At 37.6% G+C, this 18658-nt stretch overlaps 1 protein-coding gene across 4 annotated transcripts in view; it reads right to left on the reverse strand.

Moving 5' to 3' along the window:
- Window positions 1–18658, reverse strand: part of LAMA4 (laminin subunit alpha 4) — a 161013-nt gene that overhangs the window by 23311 nt on the left and 119044 nt on the right. For all 4 annotated transcript variants that reach the window (XM_029223945.1, XM_029223944.1, XM_029223948.1 and 1 more), the window contains 11 exons: window positions 17950–18095; window positions 17139–17301; window positions 16103–16236; window positions 15467–15638; window positions 12290–12421; window positions 10716–10858; window positions 8985–9123; window positions 8388–8525; window positions 6613–6746; window positions 5530–5694; window positions 3544–3697 (listed from right to left, as the gene is read on the reverse strand). In XM_029223945.1, the coding sequence (XP_029079778.1) occupies window positions 3544–3697; window positions 5530–5694; window positions 6613–6746; window positions 8388–8525; window positions 8985–9123; window positions 10716–10858; window positions 12290–12421; window positions 15467–15638; window positions 16103–16236; window positions 17139–17301; window positions 17950–18095 (1620 nt within the window). The remainder of the gene's footprint in view (window positions 1–3543; window positions 3698–5529; window positions 5695–6612; window positions 6747–8387; window positions 8526–8984; window positions 9124–10715; window positions 10859–12289; window positions 12422–15466; window positions 15639–16102; window positions 16237–17138; window positions 17302–17949; window positions 18096–18658) is intronic.

Genomic DNA, 18658 nt, shown 5'->3' on the forward strand with positions numbered 1-18658 from the left:
TCCCAGAATTACCCTCAAAATACAGGTATGGTGGGCAGAGGGCAGATGAATGAATTAAAGGGCAGACCAGCTGTGCCAGTGCCCTGCTCTCAGGGCAGAGGCTCTTAAAGTTGGGTCCTGATACTGGAAACTCTCTCAGTGGTGGTTAGATTGGAGAAAGTGAAGTGGTGCTCAGAGACTCACCTGTCCTAAAGAAAAGCCCACCTGGTTCTACCATCCCTTCTTCCATTCCTCACATAGTTGTCAGGACTCAGAACCTGATTCACTGCTACAGAAGCAAGGCTTCTCTCTTGGATGGAGGAAGTACATCCAGTCACCAATGTGTTTTTGGTTGGCCCAGGCTCTCACCTATAAATAACGGCCATAGCTTCAAGCTATGGGTGGGCAGAACGGGCTGGAGTGGAGCTTCGGGGAGACTCTTTTCCTCTAATGTATCTTGGGAAATTTCCCCTGACTCCACACTGTATTCCAACCCCAGTGGAGTAACAAGCCTTATGATGGGAGATCGATCACCTTTGTCTCATTGAGGAACAAAGCTGGAAATGGTGCGCACGTGGCATGGAGGGTGCGGGTGAGAGATTGGTGGGGGTCGGGGACTTTCCCCAACTCTGGCCATTCTTCATTCTCTCCATTCCAGTGGAGAGGATCTCACTTTTCCTCAACCAGTGTATCCACTTAGCTGTGAGAGGAGAGTGACAGTAACTTAGACAACAGGGGCTCAGCAAAGCAGGGCTTGTTGGATCACGAGTCTCAATTGACCAGCCTTGCCTTTCTCTGCTTCACCGTGGGACTACATGGACTAGGACCTGTCTCTTGTCTGCTGCAAAAATTAATAAAATTTATATATGGCAACCAAATACCCTAAATCCTCTGTGGATATATGCTCTGAATAACAATAAAAAAAGAAAAGTTATAATTTAATCAATTGCTTTGCTACCATATAACACAGAGACTCAGTTTACTATCCCCAAATGGGTACGTGTGTGTGGATTCCCACTAAACCCCGCTAGACTTGACTTTACCAGTGTAATTTCTTTCTCTGAAGGTCTATTAGTTGCAATCCAACTGGTGGTACCAATTTCAATTTAGCAAGATTCTTTTGTTTCAGATTATAGCCAAACTGGTTGAGCTACTTAAGACAAAGAGGGAAATGTGTTATAAGGATATAGGAGTATCTTCCACAATCCAAGAAAAGAAAGTGTAGTGGGGGTCCTACCACAGGCAAGAATCAGGAATTGGAAAGCTAGGAAGAATTAAGGCACTCCTTATCTGGATGTTTCTGGTATCTCAGCGTTGTTTTTCTCAGTGTTTGCTTTCATTCTCCTTTTCTCTGCAGGACAGCTTTCTGCCTTTTTCTATAAAGAGTATATTATTTGTGCCTTTTCCATTTATGAACTATTAGGCCTCTCATAATAACCATAATAAATAAAGTCTATAATAAATTAAAATGTGATAGGTGCTATGGAAGAAAGAACAGCTAGGAAAAGATAAAAGATCAGTAGTAGTGGTAGAAGGCAGGAGGTGGGCTGGGGTATAAAATAAGGGCTAAGATACATCAACATTGAAAAAACAAACAACCCAGTTAAAAAATAGGAAGAAGACCTGAATAGACACCTTTCCAAAGAGGAGATGCCAAAAGCCAACAGGCACATGAAAAGATGCTTAACATCACTAATCATCAGGGAAATGCAAATCAAAACCACAGTGAGATACCACCTCACACCTGTCAGAATCGCTATCATCAAAAAGAACACAAATTGGTGAGGATGTGGAGAAAAAGGAACCCTCTTACACTGTTGGTGGGGATGTAAATTGGTGCAGCTACTGTGGAAAATAGTATGGAGGTATCTCAAAAAACTAAAAATAGAGCTACCATATGACCCAGCAATTCCACTACTGGACATATATCTGAAAAAACAAAAACTCTGATTTGACAAGATACACGCACCCCAATGTTCACAGCAGCATTGTTTACAATTGCCAAGATATGGAAGCAACCTAAATGGCCATCAACAGATGAACAGATAAAAAGATGTGGTATATATATACACAATGGAATACTAATCAGCCATAAAAAAGAACAAAATGTTGCCATTTGCAGCAACATGGATGGACTTGGAGGCATTATGCGAAGTGAAATAAGTCAGAGAAAGACAAATACTGTATGATGTCACATATGTGGAATCTAAAAAATACAACAAACTAGTGAATATAACAAAAAAAGAAGCAGACTCAGAACAAACTAGTGGTTACCAGTAGGGGGAGGAAAAGGCGGAGGGACAATATAGGGGTAGGGAAATAAGAGGTACAAACTATTAGGTATAAAATAGGCTACATGGATATATTATACAACATGGGGAATACAGCCAATATTTTATAACAACTATACATGGAGTATAACCTTTAAAAATTGTGAGTCACTATATTTATACCTGTAACATATTATATAGCAACTAATCTTCAATTTAAAAAAAATAAATAAAATAAAATAGGGGTTAAGGTAGGGCTCACTGAGCAGATGACAGCTGGGCAGTCCTAGAAGGCGAAGGAGTCGTCCATGCAGATATTTGGGGGAAGAGTGGTCCAGGCAAGAGGAAAGCTCAAGTGAGGATCTTAGGCAGGAGTGAACATGGCCTGTTTTAGAAATAGCCAGGAGATCAATGGGAGGAGAAGAGTGAGTGAGGGAAAGAGGCCTGGAAAATATAGGGCCTCTTATGACATTGTAGGAACTTGAGCATTTACTCTGAATGAAGTGGGGGGCCACTTTGAGCACAGGAGTAACATGATAGCGCATGTTTAAAAGGATCTGGTTGTTGTGCTGAGAATATACTATTGGGCAACAAGGTAAAAGCAGGGAGTCTTCTTGGGAGGCTATTACAGTAATTCATATGGGAGATGATGATGGCTTGGACCAGGATGGGAGCACTGGTACTTGAGTGCATTGTTAACATCTGACCAGGAAGGAGTAGGGAGGGTTAGATTGAAAGAATGAGAAGGAATTAGACTTTCACTTGTAATGAAGGCAAATAGTGTACATGCTAGGAGTAAATGAACGAGAAAGAATAGTCATCAGTGAACGCAATTTAGGACTCAAGAATTTGATGAAAGAGCTGGCCTAGTTGATGCCACAGGTCAACTGTGTGAGTGGTTAAAATGAAGGTCAAGAAAGGAGGGGAAAACAGGGTAAGATCAGAAACTAATAATTTCCATGACTGTGACAGAAACCAGAGATAGTGATGTGAAAGCAAATGATACTAGAGAATTAGCACAATAAATAATATATATTATAAAGTACAGAGTAATTTTAACCATTGTAATGAAAAGTAGTTGGAAGTATGAGTAAAAGCTTATTCAAACTGTTTTTCTGGGAACAAGAAAAGATACAACAAATCTGGTAAACTGCAATATCAGATACTACAAGAATTGTATCTTTCATATGTACACAGTTGCAAACAAGAGTAAATTCTATAAAGCATCAGTGTCTAGAATTGTGTGTGTGGAATACAAGGGCAATCAAGAAGTTGGCACGGCATTATCTTTTACCTTTTTTTTCTGACTTGTTTCAGGCTTTGAGGAATTTTTTCCTTTTTTGTGAAGGAGAAACAATGGCGAAGACTCAATAGGACACTCATAAAGAGAAGTATGGACCTTTTCAGAATACCGCTGGAAATCTTCGACCTCCACATCTCTATCCAACCTGTGTTTGTAATAGAGGAAAGAAAAACCTTAAAAAATGTTGCTTAGAATTACATGATGAAACTATGGCAGTCAAAGAACTTCAGCAATTAAAATGTGTGTGTGTGCACACGTACATGATGGGCCTTTATCCACCAACCACTACCTTAATGAGAACCCTTGAAATGATCATTTAACCAATTAACCAATAACTTTGTACCTGGCACCAGCACATTCTGACAGATGAACATGTTTTCCCTCACCATGCTCTGGATGATGGGGACCTCATCTGTGTTACTTAATCTGTATTAAATTCCTTCCTTGCATGTTTTTGTACTCAGGGGGCCCTCACTGTCTTTGTTAAGTACAAAACAAAAATGGAGCGTACAGAATGGGAGAAGATATTTGCAAATAATATATCTGATAAAGGGTTAATATACAAAATACACAAAGAACTCATACAATTCAAGGTAAAAAAAACAAACAACTTGATTAAAAAAGGGGGCAGAGGACCTAAGTAGACATTTCTCCAAAGAAGACATACAGATGGCCAACAGACATGTGAAAAGATGCTCAACAACACTAATCATCGGGGAAATGCAAATCAAAACTATAAAGAGATACCACCTCACACCTGTCAGAATGCCTGTCATAAAAAAGACAAGATATAACAAGTGTTAGTGAGGATGTGCTAACCCTCAATATAAATTGGTGCAGCCACTATGCAAAGCAGTATGGAGGTTCCCCAAAACATTAAAAATAGAACTGCCATATGATCCAGCAATTCCATTGCTGGGTATTTACAGAAGAAAACAAAAACACTAATTTGAAAAGATATATGTACCCCTATGTTCATTGCAGCATTATTTACAATAGCCACAATATGGAAGCAACCTAAGTGTCTACTGATAGATGAATGGATAAAGATGCGGTATATATATGTATATGGAATATTATTCAGCCACAAAAAATGAAATCTTGCCATGTGTGACATGGATGGATCTAGAGGGTATTATGTTAAGTGAAATAAGTCAGATGGAGAAAGACAGATACTACATGACTTCACTTATATGTGGAATCTAAAAAACAAAACAGACAACAAAACAGAAACAGAGCCATAGATACAGACAGCAAATGGGTGGCTGCCAAAGGGGAGGTGGGGGTGCAAAACCAGTGAAGAGGGTTAAGAGGTACAAGCCCCTCTTACAACATAAATAAGCCCCTGGCGTGTAACAAACAGCAAAAGGGATACAGTCGATAATACTGTAATAACAGTATGGGGACAGATGGTTAGCAGACTTATCTTGGTGAGCATTTCATAACGTATGCAAATGTCAAATCACTATGTAGTACACCTGAAATTAACATAATACTGTATGTCAACTAAATTTCAATAAAAGAAAAATGATGACAAAAATGAAGTCATGCATTAAATTAAAAAAGACTTTCTGAGACCTTTAAGGATGATTTGGGTATGTTGCTCTGTACTATACCATTGATAATAAGTACAGAAATAATCGCATTTAATATTTATAGTTTGCTGTACGCCAGGTGCTTTATGCACATTATCTCATTTAATCCTCATAACAAGTCTACCAGGCAGGTCCTGTTATTATCTGCAATTTGCAGGTGAAGAAATGAAGGCTTACTTAGCCAATGTCATACAGAAAAGGCAAAACACCTACACACAAACCCAAGTGTGTCAGTTTCTCAAGCACATGCAAGCTTTTAATTACTACCCTCTAATGCCTCTGATATTTCATAGTTCTAAGTTTTAACACCATAAATATTTTCATTATCGACTTAATCTTCTTTATCAATCATGCAGATTTATGAATAATAAAAATATTATACCTGGTAAAGTAGGCATTGCTTATACAGCCAGTGAAATTAGCATACTGGGGACTGATGGGTGAGCCACCGAAGTAGAACTTCTTTTCATCTGCTTGTGTCTGTTCCACTTTTCCTTTGGTAGGGTTCTTACTCCCAAGTCTGCTTTTATCTACTATCAATTCATACCTGTAAGGAAAAAGCTTCTTTAAGCACTACACAGCTAACATTTTACCTCGAGTTCCATTCTAGGTTGCAGGTTTTCTCATGGAATTGAAATGGAACATCTGGTTAATGACAAGATAACAAGTTGCCAAACTCTTCGTGAGACTCAGGATAAAACGGCTGACTATGTCTATATGCAGAAAAGACTCTCCAAACTATGACTAGAATTTAAACCCATAGAAGCAAGTTCAGATGACCAGTCATCGGCAACTTTTTATTTTTTTCTTTGGTGTGGAAAAATCAGAACATAAATCATGGTGATCATTTAATCACACTTGTGGGAAACTATTTTCATTGTAAAGCACACTGATAGTGATTGGAAGTGGTGTCTTGAAAAGACCTATTAATGTTTTTTATAATGGGAGGGCTCCATAGAAGTGGACATAGAATAGCAGCAGTCTACAACGGAAATTCCTTTCTTTTTCCAGAAAGACTTTCTTTTTATGAAAAAGAAACTCAGTATTACATATTTTAAAGATAAAGTTATTAGACTTTTTAAAATGTGGCCGTAAATGCAACATTCTCAATTGTTTAATTAAAACCTAATGAAACCAGTTATTTGCTGAGCTCCTTCTATGTGCAAAACACTGCACTCCATTTAGTAAGTGCTATGTGCAGGTACTTCTCTCAAGGAGATTATAGCTTATGGTTTCACTGGGAAAAAAACTTTACATACCTGTTAGTTAACTTTATAGTGATTTATTTGGCATGTCTTAAAAATTAATACCAATTTTTAAAAAGAAGGTAAGTTGTTCCTTCTATCATTTTTTTAAACACTATAAAAGTAATAATATAGCCTATTATTCACAGTGGTCACTGGACAGAATCATGCCCTACAGATAAAGCCATCTGGTAGAAAGAAAATAAAGTGAGGAGCTGTACCTTGCAGGGGAGACAGAGGTAATGATGAAGTGGGACAGCCCGTCATTATACTGCTTATCGGCCGACTGCACCTTGATTCCCTTTACATCCATGATCACAGTGCCATTATCCAATGAAATGGAGAACACGTCTGACTGAAATGCAAGCACAGGTTTTTTAACTAGGGAGGCCAGGTATCCAAAAGATGGACACGTCTTCAACACTTACTTAATGGGATTGCTTAAAGGAACACCCATCGTGTGGGAAATTTGCTTGAAAAATAATTTCTATGAACAACAACAACAAAATACTCTATTGCTTGTATTGGTGTTACCTATAAAATCAGATACATTTCAACGGAAAGAGGAATTTCCTGTATTTTGAACTGAAAATTTCAGGTGATTTTGTCATGCTAAGTAGTTGTCATCCCAGCATCAGTTACTTTCTTAACTCAGGCGTTTCTATTCTGTCATCAGTCTCACTTTTGAAAAGGCAATATTTGAATTTCCTTGGGGATGTAGCTAGATGACCAGGCATGGGTTAATTTGCTAATGTGGCTTTTAAAAATGTTTCACTTTTCATCGACAGAGGCAGAAAAATTTTAAAATAGCAGAAGTTAACATCTTTTTCTGAATTTGCTTATTGCTTGTCTTAAAATATTGGCAAAATGATAATCTTCCTTCTCTTCCCTATGTGGGCATCAACCTCTACAGTTAGCCCTCAACATAACTACTTTTTGTGGACAAAAGGTATTATTTAACTAACCATGGTAATCTGAGGCAGGTTTGGTGGCAGAGGTCCTACAAAGTGTTTTGGGTAAATTCTCACAGATGCTACTGATTTAAATTGGATATAAATGTGACAGATACAAGGCAATAAGAATGAAAAGTAAAAGCTGCTTTTATAAATCATATTATGACCTGGTCCATCAGTGTATATATTGGTGATGACCTTTTCAGAGATAAATCAGTTAGAACTTAAGGTCACCAAACTTTTACAAACCTTATTTTATTCTCAACACAGCATATCTTTATAAGCTGAGCTACAGTGTTCTATACCAAATTCAAGAACTATTTCACAAACTGAATCACACATGAGTTTGTATATATACACAGAGGTTCTTAACATTTTTTGTGCTATGCACTCTTTTGGCAGTTTGGTGATACATATGGACCCCTTCATAAAATATTTTAAAATCACTGAACAAAATATGTAGGAATACAAAGGAAACCAATTACATTGAAATACAGTTTCAAAATATTGAAACAATAAATATGTGATATAGTTATATATGTACTTCTACATTAAGGCACTAAATAATAAAATCTATTAGCAGATCTAATAACTACTGCAATTTAGAAGTAGCAATGAGCAAAAATATTTTGAGATACCTGTGACTACTATAATGTGCAATGAAAAATACCTGTGATTTCTATTAATGACAAAGTGACAGGTACTGCTAATATTACTGTGGTTTGTTGCCAACATTCACAATTGAAGAAAATGCTAAATTGTAGTTAGAGAAAATAAAGTTGTAATTTTTTCTCACCTAGTTCACAGACCCACTGAATTTTTTCCATGAACCCCTGAGAGGTGGGTCTATGAAGCCCAGGTTAAAAACTCCTCATATACAACATATATAATATTTTACAAAGTGTCGGAAATGAGACATTTGTGTGTGTACACGAGTCAAAATTAACCTGAACTGAAAATCACTTTTAAGGTGCTTAAAAGTATTTTTAACAGACAAAACAATTACCACAAAGAAGATCCCACAGGGAAAAACAAATACTTACCCCTGAAGCACAATAGAACAGTAACCCATTTGGCTGTAATGTTCGGAAATTAAAACCTCCCTCAAAGCCATCGAAAAAAGATATTTTCTGAATTGAAGCAATGAAACTCTGTCCATTGAAATATGCTCTGCGAGATATCTGTGTGCCAAAGAAAGTAGGAATACAGTGTTTGGATAATTATCAAAAAGCTTAAAATGCCCATTTCTTACATACCAAAGGCCTTATCTGCTAGTTCCTATGTTAATAGTTATGTTTTAATTTCTGGTTTATACTGAAATTCAGGCATGCTAGCCTTCCTTCTGTATGCCTCTAAAAGATGGGGTTTCAGCTTCCCTACTTCCTCCACCATGAGTGAGTGAAGATGCTCACGCAGCCTCTCTGGGCTTTGGTAGCCCCAATCATTCATTGAAAAGTGAAGCAACTGGACAAGTCACAGAGGATCCCCACAAGCCTTTTTAGCTTAATGATTCTTCTTTCCACTGGTGGCAGAAAAGAGCCCAAGGTGTACACAGGATTACAGAGAAAAGAGCTTTTTCAGCTTTTAAGAGCAGTACGTTTCTTGTCTATTTATTAAAAACCTTTTGATCGTGTACTTACAAGAGAGTCTTCTGGGCATCCATAACCAACTCCCAGGGTTTCTGTCTGTTCTAATAAATTGAAATCTTTCTTTTGGAACTGGAAACCCTTCATACATCCTCTGAAATTGATATCCAGGGGAAGGTGTACTCTTAGGGTCCTGGAAAAGAAAATTAGTCTTTACTGATATAGCCATGATGATGATGGTAGTGGTGGTGGTGATGATGTTACCCTACATATGTAGGATATAAAAATTTGATTTTACTTATAGTTATTTTTAATAGCTGTATAATTATTCATATTCTCATGCCTTCTTTCATAAGCACACAGTAATGTCTAATCTTTGCATACAGAACAGCTTTATTCTGCATGAAGCCAATTAGTTTACTTCTTTATAATTTTCAAGATCCTTTAACTTACATTAGCTCATTTTATCTGTATAACAATTCAGTGATATAGATGGTGATGTTATTATTTCCCTTTTACCGATGATTAATAGGTTGAACCATAATGAACTGACATATGTATGGGTCAAAAATTGGCAGTTTCACATGGTTTACCTATAAAGTGAAACAGAAATATTAAGTAATTTTTTTTAATGTCACAAGTGGTAAGTTAGGATTTGAACCCGGGTCTTCAGTCTTCCACTAATCCACTTGGGTCATGAACTCGTTTACTTGTCCTTAATGTATCTGCAACACACTAATCAACTAAGGCTAGAGAAGTTTTTAGTGAACGTTGGGCCTCTGGAGCAATAGGAAAGTGAGAAATCCTTTATCTTTAAGATTAAGGATGGCATTTTGCTCAAAACTGTAATCCTAGCACCCATCATTATAGCTAATAGATAGGAAGTACCCAAGAACATATTATTGGATATTGTATGAATATGAAGTTAATTTTGAGCAAGTTACAATGACTTCCATGTATTTTAGGTGAACACTGGCCAAATTAAGGGGTAACAGTCCCACTTTACTCTGCTCTGACAAGATCATACCTGCATGATCACGCTAATTGACAGACTGAGGCGCACATACAGCAACCATAATGGTTAAATATCCCATGTGGCATGGCTGAAGGAATTGAAGAGGATATTTAGTTTGGAAAGGAAGCTTACGGTTGGGGCCTCATCCCAGAACAATTAGAATTTCTGGAGAATGGTCATGGGTAACGATGTTTATAAAAGTTCTCTAGTTTATTCTAATGTGAAGCAGGGTTGAGAGTGACTGGACTGGAATATCCTAAAGTTGTCTCTCAGTTTTAAGAGTCTCTGATGCTATGAACTGATGGTAGCGAGACAGCTGAAATTTTGAATATATTAATGTTTCATTATACTTAATTCACAACCCCCACAGGCTTAAAATTTTTGTTTACCCTAAGATGCTATTTGAGAGTTCAAATAAGTCTAAATTAATACTAAAACAAAAGTAAATGAACACAACGTTTCTTTGTTTTCACATAATACACATGCTCCACCTTTCCTCTTGTGGATAAGAAATACTGCATTAGACTATGTTCTAAGAGTAATAAATAATTAAATCTGTAGATCACATCTACTAGATGACAATTTAAGGGGGTCATGAGGACTAGCTGCACAGGGGCCATGGGTGAATGGCTGTGTGTGTGCTTCTGTAAACGTGTACAAAAGTAGTAGGTGGGAATGCTCAAACATTTACTACACCTCTCCTGGATGTTGAATCCTCAGCCCAGTGCTTCGTTAGGAACAAGCAGCTTAACAACAGCAAAAAAGCTTACCTTGATTCTAAGATTTCTGGGGGAGCTCCTCCAATGTATATGTCTGTAAAAGGTACTTTCATCTTTTCATTGTCCATGCTCTTGACATGTCGTCTGTCAACTACCAAAATCATTTTCTTATCATTGTGGTAAATGATTGAGATCTGGGAGAAATAGTGCATAGTAAGTTGATCACTGCTTAACAATCACCTTTTTGAAGACTGCTATATATTTTAATTATTCTGGTTGTAAGAGCTGGGCCTCCATGTTCTTATGCTTGTTTGTTCACAAAGCGGGGAATAAGATCTTCCTTTCTTACTCACAGACATGAAAACTCTTACTTGCATAACCAGAAGTTCATATTTGCTGGAGAAGGGTTTCCATATGGAGATAGGGCTAGCCCAAGAAAAATTTTGCTATGAGACCAACTGTTTTATTTTGCCCCTCTGAGGGGTTCAGGAAAAAAATTATAAACAGTTACCTTCTGGGCCCTGGACTGAATGCTGCCAGGTGTCATTTTTTGGTGGTGTAGTGAGATGCCTTAATGAATGTGGGAAAGTGCCAGTCAGAGAAATAGTTAAAATATTCTTTGTAAACCATCCTCATGAAGGCTATGGACTTTGAACTGAAAAGAGAAATATAGCCTCTAGTCTCTGCATTTTAGTTCAACTTAAAAGATATTATGCCTTTTATATATTTTATTAAAGTGTAGATTTAAAGTAGTTGTTAGTGAAAATAGAAGAAATATATTATCAGTATACTTCACATCTGTTCAGGACTAAAGAGCACTCTTTGTGGGTTTTCTTTATAAGAAAATCTGTGTTAGTATTTTCTAAGTTTTGGATAAACGGTTTAAAAGGAAATGATTTACTTATATCTACTCTTTTTACATTTAATGGGACTCAAGGAAAAAGCAAAAAAATGGCTGTGTATCTACACTCTCATTTTCAACAAATGTATAGAAGTGCCATCATAATCAAGAGATAGAGTATTAATGGGAGTCTTTTGATCAATGAAGCAATTAAAATGAATCTTCACTGACTCTTTTATTAGAAACTCCAATATGGGACTTCCCTTGTAGCACAGTGGTTAAGAGTCCGCCTGCCAATGCAGGGGACATGGGTTTGATCCCTGGTCTGGGAAGATTCCACATGCCACGGAGCTACTAAGCCCGTGTGCCACAACTGCTGAGCCTGTGTGCCACAACTACTGAAGCCCGCGCGCATACAGCCTGTGCTCTGCAACAAGAGAAGCCACCGCAATGAGAAGCCTGCACACCGCAATGAAGAGCAGCCCCCGCTCATGGCAACTAGAGAAAGCCTGTGCACAGCAAAGAAGAACCAACGCAGCCAAAAATAAATAAATAAATAAATAAATTTATTAAAACAAACAAACAACTCCAATATGATAAAATATCCATTCTTTTAAAGCAAATGTTATCCTGGAGTTGAGTAGGTGAGGGCCTTTCACTTGGTTTTTATATGTGAAGGTGTTCAGTTTAATTACTTTCTCACCTATCTCATTTGACCATCTGATTAGATCAGTAGATCTAAATACAAATAAAACAAAACAAAATAAACTGCAATGATCAGTACCTCATGGTATTTTGCATCATTAATTTGAGCTTTCTTCATTGTGTCTTCAAGATGCACAGGGCCGTTGCTAAACCCAAAGTCATAGGACACATGTAGGTAACCATTGCGCATTTCCAGGCTGAAAAACATACTCTGTGGAGAAGACAAAAAGTTATAAGATGTGAGCGTCTGCTATTATGAAAGGGAAGGTTTAGCTGAATTTGAGAAATAACACTGTATTCTTTATTACTGAAACTGTTTGCAGACTAAAGAAGTCTCATGATATTCTTATTATGAAATAAAAATCACAACTACATCCATATCAGCAGTTATGTCTCATTTATACACCAAAATTTTAATATTTATCTACAATTTAAAACAACTATATTCTATTGTTTTTCATTTACTTTGTGAATTAATGAAATTTAACATTTACCTTATTGACCTTTAACAATCTTGAAAACAGAGTATTATAGACCATATGTATTCAAACTGCCCTTTTTTAAGGCAACATTTCAAAGTTATAGCAGGCCAATAGATGTGATTACATTTCACTTTAAGAGCAAAACTGGTAACATTGAAAAAGAATTCCAAGGTATGCTGAAAAGAATCTTAGAAAATTATCAGCAAATATGGACCTAAGAAAAAGAGGGCCATTCCTGTGTTATTCTGAAACACTGGAGTTATGTAGATAAATACGGAATTATTATGCACTTGGACCATGTGATATTCAAGAACCAAAGTAATTCTGTAACACTCAAGTAATTTACTGGTCAGGCTTGCTTGTTTTAGAAGATAGTGCATAGACACAAGAATTCAATGGATTTTCGGGACTTCCCTGATGGTCCGGTTGTTAAGACTCTACACTTCCAATGCACAGGGGTGCGGGTTTGATACCTGGTCAGGGAGCTAAGATCCCACATGCCTCTCAGCCAAAAAACCAAAACATAAAAACAGAAGCAATATTGTAACAAATTCAATAAAGACTGAAAAAAAAAAAAGAAGAATTCAATGGATTTGAAAAATAAAGTATTATGGAAAGTCCCTATTTCACAGAAAGTGATCTTTTGGGCAGAATTTATATACTCTTGAGAATGTGGAACAAAATCCACTGAGGTATAGAAAGAAAATATTTCAACTTCTATTTATACTCATTTTAAAACTCTAAAATAGAGAAAGAAGCTAACTTTTAATATTTAATACATGGATTGACTCTGGGCCTTCATTTTGTCCTTTGGATGGATTTTCATGGGATTTAGATTCACACAGTATGTGAGGCTTTGAGAATGAAGTTCCACACTTGAAGGCAGGCCATGGCCCCCCACTCATTTCTTTGTGTTTAGCCTATTGCAATTATTGACGTTTATGTGTGCCTGGTTATGTGGATTTATGAGTGAGGTCACTTAATAATAGACTATTTACAGTAATTTTCTACTGAGGTACAGTGATGTGAAAATATTTTGAGACATGTAGATGTTTGCAGATTATTTCCTGTAAGTTACTAAAAATGCTGTTAAGTTTCAAGGGGGTTACACATTTTCCTTATAAAATGAATTATTCTAAATTTATTGACCTTTATTTGTGATGACAAATGTCTTTTAGTAGTATAAAACCTACTAGCTACTAAAAAAAAACATACTTGATCTGTAATTTCAAGGTAGGGGCATTGTAACAATGGATGAGAAACTATTTTGGCAGGGAAGAAAGTTGTACTCTGGAGAGATGGTTTTTTTTAAAAAAAATTATGTATGTATGTATGTGTGTATTTATTTATTTATGGCTGCATTGGGTCTTGGTTGCTGCACGCGGGCTTTCTCTAGTTGTGGCAAGCGGGAGCTGCTCTTCATTGCAGTGCGTGGGCTTCTCATTGCGGTGGCTTCTCTTGTTGTGGAGTACGGGCTCTAGGTGCACGGGCTTCAGTAGTTGTGGCACATGGGCTCAGTAGTTGTGGCTTGTGGGCTCTAGAGCACAGGCTCAGCAGTTGTAGTGCATGGGCTTAGCTGCTCCGCGGCGTGTGGGATCTTCCCGAACCAGGGCTCGAACCCACGTCCCCTGCATTGGCAGGCGGATTCTTAACCACTGTGCCACCAGGGAAGCCCTGGGGAGATGGTTTTTAAAAAATGTATATGGAAAAGTTTTCTATTGGTAAGTAAATTTGTTGATGAAAAGAATGTAAGTATACTACCATAAAAACTCTCATATCTGCACTATTAAAACATTTCTGGAAAGAAATTTCTAACCTGTTTAAAAGTCTTTCAAATGAAGATTTTTAACGGTCTTGAATTCCTTTGTTAAAGTTTACAAAATGATACGATATCTGATTACCTTGCAAGAACTGACATCAGGAAAGATGAAAATCTGCCAGCTGAATTTCAAAGACAACTTTTGCCAATTGGTGAATGAGACTGAATAACCGTACCATGATTTAGTAAGCACAGCCAATCATATATTTCCTACATTTTTATTTATATGAGGTATCTTGTCTAGTTATGATAGCCAATAGAACTTAGTATTGAAATAAACTGGACTCAGGACAAAACTTGTATCACAATGCGTTTAATGAGACTTTCAAAAATACTTAAGCATGTTTAATTACACTGTTCTCACTAACACTGCCATTAATAATTCTTGTATCATTAGCAAAATAAAATTAATTTTATTTTACTTCATCTTTATTTTAAAATTGTATTTATTTTTATTCAGTTTTTATATAAATTATCTTTTTCCTAGTTTTGAATATTATATTCATATGTAGTATATCATTAATAAATAAAGAGATGTATGTGTGTGTGTGTGTATATACATAAATATATATATACACACACACACACATATATTAAGCATGCAAACTTCTTTTTAACTGATTAGGGCATATGATTTAAAAAGTCAGTGCTAAATTTCTGTAGACACATGCTCGCCTAGATCTTGGTGCTGATTTTCCTTAAAGTACCCTTAGTTTATTAAAGGGGTTATATTTAATATACATCCAAAAACGTACTGCAGGGAAATGCATCTCATGGCTGCTTTCACTTACTGCTGACATCATTTCCCTGAAGGAAAAAAACCCAATTTTGCTTTCTAAGCTAAAACTTCAGTTTGATGGCATGACACACTCAACCTGGGAAGTTTCCTAGAAACATGCACAGCAGAAAGTAAAGGCAATAAGGGAGAAGATGTATAATTTTTATTTTTACTCACTCCATTGACCATCAGGAGCACAAGGCCGTTGTCAGCTGGTGTTCTAACTTCTATGTCAAAGCGAGTCACCTGACCGAATTTCCCTCTCCTTGTGATATCCCTCACCACGGCATAACTAGAACCATCGAAAAAATAGCTGGCAGCCCGACTCTGAGTAAAGGCCAGTTTATCTCTGAAATAAAAATACAAGGATCATATGAATATGACAGCTTCTGTTATGCTTTTCAAATGGGGCCCTTTTAACCCATTCTCACGACATTTTTCATGGGCCTTAATAGCATTTAAATGAAGTCCTGATGTCTGCATGGGAGACACAAAGAAGCATTTAAACAAATTGTTTGTAATGGATTTTTTTTCTCTACCCTATGTGCTAAGATAACAGAAGGTTCCAGTGAGACCCCAGTCTCTGGAATCTGAAACCAAAGCTGCAAACAAGTAGTTTAACACTTTTAATAATAGTGCATGCTCATTATGGTAGAGAAGAACTGAAAAGTTGTGTGCAGGCATGACTATTATGCAGTTTCAAAACTGGTTTCCCCCCAAAAAAGATTGAAAACCTGAATATTTACCCACACTTGTCTCATCTGCAGCTCTTGCATGGCTATCAAATTTTTAGTACTCTTAACACGTTCTTACCTGGCACAGGGCACTGATTTGGAGGGATCCATATTATAGATGTGCTTAAAGTTGTACAAGCTGATCACATCATTGTTCAAAGTGGCCAATTCCAGGCAGCCAACGAAGCCAGGCAGGTTTAAGCTGGCAGGGAGCTGTGAAACAAGGTGAAGTCAACTGTGCCATGACCACATCTCATCCAGTCCACACAGATCAGGCAGTGAGACAACAGTAGGTCAAGGGGACCTTCCCACTGATAGAAATATCTTTCTAGACCTGAGTTTGTGTCTATTCTATGCTAAACCATCTAGAATAACAGAGATTTTTCAGTTGTCCATATCTTAGCAGAGAGGGTGGGGTTTATTGAGCATATAATATGTGCCAGTCACACACCTGACTGTGGATTCATGACCAAAGTCAATCCCTACACCAGCTCTGTGAGGTAGGTATTCCTGTCCTCACATAAAGAGAGGGAAAGTAATTCTCAGAGAGGTTCAATAATGTGCCTCTCACTAGTGAGTAACAGTTTTGCAACTGAAATCCTGGATCAACTCCCTGTCTTCCTGGGCCTTTCCTGTATCTGCCCTTCAACAGGTCTCATCTCCCCTCCTAGACCCCACCCCCTCCCTCATCCTAGGTATTTCATTTCATGCCTGTATATTAGCTGATAAAACAGAATTTTTGAAACTGTCGCCTGTAAACCTGAAGACTAGCTATAAACCCACAAGGTAGGTGGGGGTAATTAATTACATATGCATGTATCAGAATGAAATAAATTGATATTCAAGTGTTAGATATAGCTTGAAAGTATTTGATATATCAAGTGTTAGATACAGCTTGAAAGTATTTGACACTATGAAAATATGGGTAGCACAGACCAGATTTAAGCAGCAGATTTATAGATCCTAATTCAGAATTCTACCACCCACTGAGCTAAACTCTTTTTTTTAAGATATTAAGGTTTCCATCCAAGCGCTGAATCACTGTAGGCTTTATGGACTTCTAAAAACAATCACTATAGATTTGCAATAAGTCAAAATATAGCTGGACAGCTCACCTTGAAGTTTGAAGGCACGCCACCAACATAAAACACAGTGTCCTCAGGATCCAGATCCAATAAGGAGTCATCTCCCGCAAATTCCCCCTTTTTAATAAACTTTTCTTCTGCGGTGCTACTTAGACTTGGGACTGTTAAAAACACCTTTCCGTGTTTTCCTACCCTGTTCAGATAAAGAATTTTCACTCTTTATTAGCCAGATAATTCGTAGAAAATATGTTTTGTTTTTTTTTGCGATACACGGGCCTCTCACCGTTGTGGCCTCTCCCGTTGCGGAGCACAGGCTCCGGATGCGCAGGCTCAGCGGCCATGGCTCACGAGCCGCTCCACGGCATGTGGGATCTTCTCGGACCGGGGCACAAACCCGTGTCCCCTGCATCGGCAGGCGGACTCTCAACGACTGAGCCACCAGGGAAGCCCGAAAATATGTTTTTTTTTTTTTTAAATGTCAAAATGTGAATGTCCCTTCATCACAGAATTGGTGATTTGATTTTGTCACTTTCATAAGCATTTATATAATGTCAACAATCAAAGGGAAAGGGAAAAAAAGACATTCCATCTTGGAATCAATTCATGGATTGGCCAGATTAAAAACATCTAATAATCAGATTGCTCTTTAGAAGTGATGACTATTCTTTCTAATTTTTTGTTTTCCACTAAGGTGTTTGTGAAGGAGTACAGGAATAATGGAAGAAAGAGGAGCAACATCCATAGAAAGACTGTGTGTGTGTGTGTGTGTGTGTGCATGAGTGCATTCAATAGATTTTTTATGAAATTTGCAAATGAGCCCTGTGTCACGGATTCACTTTACCTTTCAATCTTGACAATGCTGAAGTAAGCAGGCCAGGAACTGACAGGCTTGGAGTCCAGGGGAATCTCTACATCCTTAGTTCCCAAATTATAAACGTACACCAGGTTATCATTTTTGATTGCAAGACCCATGTACTCTTTTTTGGCCTGAAATGTCAAGAAGTCTCTTAAATAAAATCCATATGAATGAATATCATCTTTCATTCTCATTTCTTTAAAAGACAATTAGCAATCCAGATGCTTGGCTGTATATAAGGCATGTCTGGCTTGAATTATTACCAAAGTGCCCATTAGACTGGGCAGCGCCTCGTTCTTTGCAGCCTCCCTGTGGCTGCATCAGTGTGCTGCCCCTCCCCCCGATCCCTCCATGCCTGTCCAAATATACCTTGGGCAGGAGGGCAAGCAACTGTGGGCTTGTGGACATTTGATGGCTGTCAGGAGTGTGCTAACCTTGTTTGGTTAATCTGGGGATATAATGCAGCCTGGCAATACCGATTGCTATGCACCTTCAAAGCAGGGTTCAGCATTAAACATAATAGGCCTCTGTACTCTGGGTGTCTTTGAAATGCTGCATTCACACTCCTCAGAGTTAGCAGTGTGAGGCCGATATGAAGAAACCACAGAAATATCCCACACAGAGAAGGAATTACTTGTCCTAAAGTCACTACTTTAGTCTTGGCCTTAAAATGGTCTATACCTTTTGAGGTGCT

The sequence above is a fragment of the Monodon monoceros genome, unplaced genomic scaffold (assembly GCF_005190385.1).
Source record: "Monodon monoceros isolate NGI ecotype Baffin Bay Population unplaced genomic scaffold, NGI_Narwhal_1 Super_Scaffold_15, whole genome shotgun sequence".
NCBI classification, from domain to species: Eukaryota; Metazoa; Chordata; class Mammalia; order Artiodactyla; family Monodontidae; genus Monodon; species Monodon monoceros.